Genomic DNA, 9,487 nt, shown 5'->3' with positions numbered 1-9,487 from the left:
CTTTTAAGGACACCGAGACCATTTTACACGCCTTCATCTCATCACGCCTGGATTATTGCAACAGCCTTTTCACCTGTTTAACCCAAAAATCTATTGATCGACTCCAGACTGTCCAGAACTCAGCTGCCAGGCTTTTAACCAGAACAAAGAAATATGACCACATTACTGCTATTTTAGCTTCATTACACTGGCTCCCAGTATGTTTTAGAATTGACTTTAAAATTCTATTGATCACTTTTAAAGCTCTTCATGGCCTCTCGCCTTGTTATATTTCTGAACTTTTAGTCCTATACACACCAGCACGTACCTTGAGATCCTGCAGAGGTCTGTTGTCTGTTCCAGAGTCTTGACTGAAAACTAAAGGGGACAGAGCGTTTGCTGTCAGGGCCCCGAGGCTCTGGAACAGCCTGCCCGAGGAAATCAGGTCAACTGAGTCTTTTAAGTCCCTTCTTAAAACATACTTTTATAGGAGAGCCTTTCCCGATCTTATTTGACTTTATTTTATCCCTTTTATTTTATTCTATTTTACTAATTTTATATTTATCTTAAACGTGTATTTTAGTACTTTGTTTTTGTATTATTGTTTTTTGGGTATTATTGTCTTTACACTTGTTAAAGCACTTTGTAACTTGTTTTTGAAAAGTGCTCTACAAATAAAGATTATTATTATTATTATCTATTTGTGAAAAAGCCCAAAGTCCACCGCAAAGGGAGTTCCCATCTCCCACAAAAAACACTGCTCCTGAACTGCCTGAAAACAGCTCAATTGTAGTCCAGCCTTTACTTTCGTAACCTATCTGCGTCACTTTAGGTGCTTTTTGACCAAAAGTACCCAGGACTTTTAAGTCCCCAGATCTCTTTTCAAGGAACTAAAAGGTTCCTTCAGCCCACTGTTGTGTACATTTCCACCGTGGTCTAAAGACCTGCGAAAATTAGGCAAATTAACCAGCTGACGTAGGCTATAGGCCTGGCTGTACACAGCGATGCACAGGCATCATTATTTGTAACCACTATCCATGAGCAACAATTATAAATGAACATCAGATTTGACTGGAATATAATGAAAAACTACAGGCTTAACTTGACCATTAAAGCAGCTTTTTTGTGTGGGAGTATAATGAGGAGACACACGATAAAGTTCGTTACTGTAGCATGTCTGCTTATGAGTTTTAATAAACTTATGAGAATTAATACAAAATTATGAATTTTAATATTCAGAGAATATTAATTCATAAATCTCTCGTTTCGCGGGGCACCACTGGAGATTCCGTACGACCAGGGTCTCGGGATTCCCTAGGTATGGTTAATAATTACACAATCATTCACTAGTGATCAGTTAGTTCATAATTGCTCAATTATTTTAAATCAGTCAGTCAGTCTCATATCGAAGTAGTAAATTCTCATGACAGGGACTCGGAGTTAAGCAATACACACACAATTCCTGTGATTACGAAATTTATTAACTAACTAAGGGTGAATATAAATGCGGTTAAATATACATCAAAGAAATAAACAATGGCTAAACAATGAGAATGTGGGGTTCTATTGTTAGTAGAATTTGATGACATTAACTCGGTTAAATTTGTCTAGGAGTTTTAAGGATTAAAGATACTGGATTAACAGACAATTGGACATCACTGATCACAGAATGGCTTGGTTTGGTCTTACTGCTTGTCATTTCTCCCAGCCGAGTTGCTGGTCGGCGGCCTCACGTTGGCGGAGTTCTGTGTGTTCTCGGTTTGGACGGCTGAAAACTGTCGCTTTCCCTGCCAGGGAATTGCTCCGGAGGTCCGTCTTGGTCGGCTTATTGAAGAAACTTGCAGTGGTAGGCCTTTACAACCCTGGCTCGGGTTAGAGGTTTGGTCGTCCTTTGTTACTGCTGGTGGGCCCACATGGGAGGGTCCGGCTTCGGTCGGAGCAGTGTAAGTTAGCTCGACGAATAAAGCTTAAAAAGAACTTGGTCGTTCTTGAATTAAAATAGTGTAACTGGGGGCGTGTGCCGAAGTGCAGGTGAAGAGGGCAAGAGGACAAGAGAGTGAGCGAGCGTGTGTCGCTGCTTTTGTTTGTTGGGTCGTGGTTCCCAGAGGGCAGTCCTTTGTTCCCCTGAGGGCTTGTTTCTGGTTTCTTGAGAGACTGTCTTCTTAACTCTTAATATGTCTATTCAAAAATCTATTTTGCGCGTATTATATCAAATATCTTCCCACAATCAAACCTTAATTGTCAAACGGTTGTACCGTTCTTAGTTTGATAAAAGGGAAAACAATTGTCTGTAGTTCGCATTTCATAGGAATCACATCAAATGAGAGGAACTTAACTAGCTACCTGGATCATATTGGTGGTTACACATTCTTACTTACAGAATATAAGCAAGATAGACAAATGGCATCAGAAATGTCTGGGATCCTTGCTGAAAATTAAAACACTGTAAAATTAACTTAACTCTTTTCAAAAACAAATAACAACAACATGGTAACATAACTACTCAAATGGAGTGGAGAGACCTAGTTAAGTAACTTAAAGATTATTTAATTAAACAAGGTAATACTTTGAGTTTTGAGGAGACAGTACTCCTTGTTTATACAAAGGAATTCAGGGCTGTCCTCCTCTGGTGTCCTGGAGTTTCTCACGCCTGGCTGTGAGAGCAGAATATCCTTTGATGTGAGATAATTAAACAAAGAGGGAGGTCAGTTGTCATGGTTAAGTGTGTGGGGGGCAGTTTAGGGTTTCCTGCCCTCTCTTAAAAAAGAGTTCTGATAGGCTATTCAGGAGAAAGCCAATTTCTGGTTAGCGTTTCTTTTAACAGTCAGGCACCGAGCCTTGTCTCGGCTGCTGCCAAAGGTGGCCAGTTTTACAATCGAACTGCCCAGAAACAGCACTTTGGGAAAGCAAACCTTTCACCTCCTCCTTTGGGGTCTCTTCAGCCGTCTGTTGAGGGTTGATATCTCAAACCCCCTCCTCTTTCTCTCAGGGAGAGAGAAGGAATTTGGAGTCGTCCAAATTTATTTGATATAAAATGCACAAATCCACACTGTTTGTTCACAACATTACACATTTAATAACAAAATGGATAAAGCCATAAAGTTCTTAAAGTAACTCCAGTGCAATTTGGAAGGTTATTAAAACATTTCCAGCTACAAGAGATGCAGATCAGCTGCAGGACTCACGTCTGTGTAATCAGCTGTTCAGCTGGTTTTGAAGAGGAGACCGACTTCAGCTCTGTGTGGAAACTTCCTGACTGATGAAAACTTAAACAACAACTCTGGACCCAGTAGTAACTCCATCAGCTGTTCGCTGTAAACACACCCAGGCAGGCTGTTATTTACATTTAATCCCGACGATTGATCTCAGGCGGACATCGGCGAGATTCGTGTGGCTATTTGACTGCTGATTATGATTTATTGGTTTGCAAACAATGGTGGAATAGAGAGGAGCAATAGCAGACAAACACCCGACATTCTCCAGTTAAAGCCGGTAGCCTTTACTCGCCCATTCAGAAATTCACTGCAAGGCACGCCCTGCCCCCCCAAAGTACCCGGTACTTTTGCAAAGTACTACCCCCCGAGCAGGGTCTTTTTAGGGGTTAAAATGAAGACCGCAGAACTACATTTAGACCCTGGTCCCTCTGGTGGGAACACAGTGAGTTCCTCCAAAAGTTCCGAGTTCCGGGGTATAGTTCCTTTGGTCGAAACGTGGCTTTTGTAACACACGCCTAGCCCCTGATTAGGCACTCCCTCAAAAACACTGGGGGAGAAACACACTGAGCTGCAGCATGCACAGTGACAAGACATCCACCTGTTTCCTCCCCTCACCACCACCCTCCCTACCGAATGTTAGCTACCCTCCAGGCCGTCAGTGGAAATAAAGTTGTTACCATGATGTAGAGACACTGCACAGTTAAAATGTTACATATGAAAGATACATTTGTTACAAATTAATAACTTACCACTCTGAAACTCTTGCTCCAGTCTAGGTTGCAAAGCTGGTTCGGGAACATGAACAGCTGAACCCAAGCTGTTTTTGATTGGCTAGTAGTCCCCAACCAGGTACTGGGCATGTGCAATACCCAACAAAGATCAAATAGAAGTGAGATTCTTCACTTCATAGCTAAAACGGAGCGTTTAACACACAGAGTGAAAAGAGGTGCTGCAGCAATGTGCACCTGAAAATGAACATAATAGGACCTCTTTAATGTGTGGGTCTGTTGCCCAAAAGAAAAGACTTTCAGAACCTCTATATAGAATGTCTAGCTGGAGGAATATCAAATAATAAAGATAACACAACTGAATTCCACTATAGCAAGAAGAATGTTTAATCATTAATCATTTCATCCTGAAATGGTTCCACTGCAACAGTTTTAATAAACAATTTGGTCAAACCACAGCTTGTGTAGTGCATAATTTAACATTGTAATTACAGCTAGCACAGTCCGTAGTGGTCAGCTGGCAGTAGACATAGCTAGCTCAGCTACCCCAGTCAGTCATGTAGAATGCATGCACCGTCACTTGCAACACTGCATACAAAACAGTTGCTTTTATCTTATTGCAAACACTAGTGCACAGAGGCATTTCCATGGCTTTAGTTGGCAAAGGTTTATGCCCACTCAAACATCTTTTACAACCCCTTTAGTTTTCTCCTATATATAATTTGTTCATTATGTACTTGTTTAGGTGCATTTTCACATTAATTTGAATGCTATCAAAGCAGAGTCTGATTTAGATTACCATATGTTCTTTACAATAATATCATCCACAACTGTTAATAGGTTGTATGATGGCCTTCAGTGTACGTTGATTAAATCTTGTGCATGTGCAAACACAACACTCCCAAGGATAGATTGTCATAGCATGGCACGAGGACAGTTGGTGTTTGTCCTAGATAGGGGTCGACCAATAATCAATCTGGCCGATTATCGGCGCCGATATTCATAATTTTTCCAATAATCTGTATCGGTCATTTTAAAAACAGATTGCCGATATAATTAATTAACAAAAAAATGTGCTCCTTTGGCTCTGATGTAGCCACCTCTCTGTGTTGACTGGAGCTCACAGAGTGTTGAGTACAATGTCCCGTCCACAGAAGTGCCTGATTGGTCACAGGTAATAGTCCATCAACAGTGAATATTGTGCAGAAGTAGCCAATAGAATGAGCGAGCCACCACGCTGCAGCCCCTCCCCTCCTCTCAGCAGAGCTCTGCATGCACACACACATGGAGCTAGCAGAGTGTAGATTACACATGTTGACCATAACTACGCCCGTTACTGGAAATAAGTGCAGCAAAACCAGCAGTACTAATCAAAGGCTGATACCCTATCAGTACAACAAGCAGGAACATGCACCAAGCGATATTTTAATCTGCTCTGTCTCATCCACCGTGCGTGTTTTGGTTTTACACAAGCACATGTGCTAGCTCGGCTAATAGCTAGTTGTAAACAGGTTAAATCTCTCCGTCTGTAGCCTGTTTAGATGAGATGCTACGTACCTTAAAATTTAGCAAATCCTTGTAAACTCAGCTGCTTGTTGAGAGAAACCAGCTCCTCTCTACAGCAGCTGCAGAGGAGGAGGAGGACTGAAACTGACTGGTGTTTTCTTTCTAAACTCTACTCAGTATTTTGATGTTAGGAATATAATTTATTTTACATGTTTCCAGTGTGATACTGAATTCATATTGTTACTTTGCTGCTGTAAACTGCTCTGAAAACAGTTAGTAATAATAAAAATTTAAATTAAATTTTTTTATTTTAAATAACATATTTTTAAAAAGCAATTATTTAATAATGAAAAACCGATAAGAGTATAGATCAATAAATATTCTCAATGAAATCCTAACGATATAAAAGAAATACAATATAATAAATGGCAGCAGGTAAAGACAAAGTTTATGATAATTTATCACTCATAGTCCATCTTTGTGATGGATCTCTAATTCATTTAATTTACTATTTATAAAGATTAAACATGACAGTTAACATTAATCTTGTTATTTTCAACAAAGTTATGTGTTGGAGTTTGTGTTGTTCTATATTTTGACACCAAGATTAAAAATTTTGCAGCAAATATATATCAGTTCCACATCCAATCGTTCATTGGTCTAATTGGTTACTATTAATCGGGATCGGCCCGGAAAAAAACATATCGGTCGATCCTTAGTCCTTGAGGTAAAACAAGTCATCTTTTTCTTTCCAAAATCCTACATCAGACTCAAATTTTCAGGCTGTTTCTTGACAGCTATTGGCTTGTCCCTGGCATTTCTGCTGCCTGAAATGTGATGTGCTCTGAGGCAGAGGAGATTCACTGTGGCCCAGTGACATAGGTTGTCTGGATCTTGAACAGTATTAGTAGCCAACAGCTACACTTGTACCACACGCTGCCATCCTGCATTGGTGAGAAAGAAGGGCCCCTGACCATAATGTTTGCCAAGTTTGTCCTGGACCCTTGCCAGCTTGTCGTAACTCCCACTTTGACTACAACCGAGGAAGCTACCATGGCCTTGCTCTTAGAGATGAAGAACTCCCCTACCTTTTTGCTGTTTTCATGGAAGTAGAAGCAGTAATTTCAGAGACTGCCACGGGCAGATGGAGGAGGACAATTGCTCCTTCAGATTGTTGAAGTTGTCCCGGAAAACAATATCGGAGAACTGGCAGCAAAGAATTTCAGTTCCCTTTCTACCACTGGAAAGATCAGCTCCTCAGAGAGTGCAAAAGTAAAGAATATGTCCCTGGAGACCGGGGACAAAACATCCTAATGGCAAGCATAACTTCCTTGTCGCCATAAAGGAAGTAAGCAGTCTGTCTTGTGTTCTGGCAGGAGAAGTAATGAGGATTGGTGAAGTCTGGGGATGAAAACATATATAGCCATCCAGTCCTTTCATGCAAAGTTATGCAAAAAGCACTGTCTCCAACTTATGGCTGAAAGCCATCAAACAACTAATGGCTGTTAGCAACGCAAGTGTTTAAAGAGGTGTGAGCAGCAGAGTGAATTACAATTCTCATTTACCAAACACTCGAAGAAAATCATGTTGAAGGAGCAAAATGAGTTTTCGGAAATAACAGCTCAGATGTCTGTGTCCATGAAGCAAACATCTGAGCTGTGCACAGCTACATAATGCATTATGACAGCAGAAAAACAAGGAACAAGACAATAAAGTAAAATGATGGGTCAATGTTTTGCTGTTGCTGTGAAAATTGTGGGCTTTTAACATCAAATAAAGCATAATGAGCCACAACAACAGTTGGCCCTGTGACCACTATCCTACAAGCAATGCACTACTGCTCAACAAGGTTTGTGAAGATGATCTTTTGAATTCAGATGTAAGAGATGTGACTGCGATTACTTTCAAATTGATGCAATGTCACTGCATTTGACTGCACACTGGATTGATTCAGGTTCTACAAAGCATCCAAAGTGTAAAGATTAATATTTTGAGCTGAAACTACTTTGTAACAGACAGAATGTTGTATATATATATATATATGTAGTCATTACCCATTTGCTTACATCATGGACTGCTTACATCTTCTTTTATATCCTTAGTTATAAACAGATAAACAAAGTGTCAGCGCCAGCACATGCTCCATTACCACTTCCAATGGGGCACAATGTGTCAATATTACTAATTACACTGAGTAATGACAAAAATTAATTGGGTAGACTATCTACTCATTTTATCGTTGGTCCTATTCCTTCTTTCACCACCTCAAAGGATGATGTGCTTCTGTTTCGGTGTGTGTGTCTGCCTGTTGAGAGGGTTGTGTGCCTCAGCTTTTGTGTCTGTGTTGCTTGCTTCAGAGTTCATGTGCATGTGTTCACAGCACAGCCTGAGCTTTTGCTGCGAGTTGTTTCTGTTTTTGTGCTCTGTCGAAATTGTCTAAGGAATGACAATTTGTGCAGCTGTCTTCACTTCACTCACATCCACCTGAGAGGTAGATAAAGAGTTGAGTGAAGACTGATCAGCCTGTTTGATAGCGTTTGAATAAAAGTTCTGCTCAGGGCATACTCGTCTGAGCCCTGTGTTATTGAGATCTGCTTCATGCTGACAACAATCTCAGCTTGAGCAGCAAAAAGTTGAGCCGGGATAATTCTGAGCAGATTCTGAAAGCTTTAGAAATTGCTTAGTCTGGCAAAACTCAAAGCATTTGTGTTATTAAGGCAATGTGGATTTTCCTGTAGCCAAGTAGCAAATAGGCTCTTTTAAAGGTTAAGTTGTAAAGCAGCGCACAAAAGCTCAGAGGCAAACTTGGACAGTGGGCCGAGTGTGTCTCTGCCTCTTTCAGTGTGGAGATCAATTCAAAGCTTGTGGCTTTTTAACGAGAGTAAAATGTCAAAATCTCTAACTAATTTGCAACAACTCAACAAGCTTGAGTTGACCTGTGGGAAAGTGCTGACATTTAAAGGTCCCAAATCATTCACTTGTCATGATTTCTAATTTACTGTTTCGAGAGATACAAATATGCAATGTGATAGGAACGAGCCTGATTATTTCAAATATACAGTATAGAGGTGTAACCATACATTACATTGGGAATAAATTGAAAATGTAAGTGCATGTATTTTTGCATCACTGAAAATGTATTCACACATAACATGATGTTTTCTTTATTACTTTATCCTTAGATATGGCTGCATATTCAGTGAATATAAAGATTGCTCCCATGATTCTTTGCATCCGTTTACAGTATTTGCAATGCATTACCTAATTTGGCCACTCTTCCAAGCCCCAGTCTCTTAATATGGCTATAGTGTGAATAAAGAAAATGCTCTTTACATTAAGCTGGTTCATTTAAAGTATTCCTACCACATAGATCAAACTGACCTTTAAATACATGTCAATACAGTATGTGATAAATGTATTCCTGAGCTATAGATACAATAAATCTGAAAACAAATTTCTGAAAAATGAAACATGTGCCGTCTCTTTCTGGCATGTGTCATGTATTTAATTTGCATACACTGAACTAGGCTATTAATAATTGGTAGTTGAACCATTGCTAAGATGAAGATCAACGCTAGAGGGTAATTGAAATATCTACTGTTGGAAACAACATGACATTAAGTGACAAAATGTTAAGTGAGCAAGTTCAATTGAAGACTTTACATTTTATTTTATTATTCCAGCATTAAATTGACATTTGCTAAATGAACACTCATAAGAGCTCTGCGTTGGGCTTTCATTTAATCTCTGTAAGACATGAGGGAAGTCACTCCACCTCAGCCTTCTAAGCTATCTAAGCACATGGGATTTCATCATCTGCTTAATTGCTTACCCTAATTTGCTTTGCTGGCACTGTCACAGCCCCATTGTACTCTTATCAAATCACTGGGCACTGTAATTAACTTTACATTGTAACCACCACCTCTGTCACTGGCACAGCCCAGCTGTTAAATGGTTTTAACTTTATTGTCTTTTCCCCCCCTTGCCTTGCAGAATGAGTATACGTGTCCACGCCCCCTACCTGGTGCCTGGCTGGGAGATCTGCCTACCATCCATTAA

At 40.0% G+C, this 9,487-nt stretch overlaps 1 protein-coding gene across 1 annotated transcript in view; it reads left to right on the top strand.

Moving 5' to 3' along the window:
* lrrtm4l1 (leucine rich repeat transmembrane neuronal 4 like 1) overlaps positions 1 to 9,487 on the top strand; it is a 60,930-nt gene extending 51,443 nt beyond the window's left edge. The window contains exon 3 of the mRNA XM_046067716.1: positions 9,422 to 9,487. Coding sequence (XP_045923672.1) covers positions 9,422 to 9,487 — 66 coding nt within the window. The remainder of the gene's footprint in view (positions 1 to 9,421) is intronic.

Source organism: Micropterus dolomieu, linkage group LG13 (genome assembly GCF_021292245.1).
Source record: "Micropterus dolomieu isolate WLL.071019.BEF.003 ecotype Adirondacks linkage group LG13, ASM2129224v1, whole genome shotgun sequence".
NCBI lineage: Eukaryota > Metazoa > Chordata > Actinopteri > Centrarchiformes > Centrarchidae > Micropterus > Micropterus dolomieu.
This window is presented reverse-complemented; position numbering and strand designations above follow the sequence as displayed.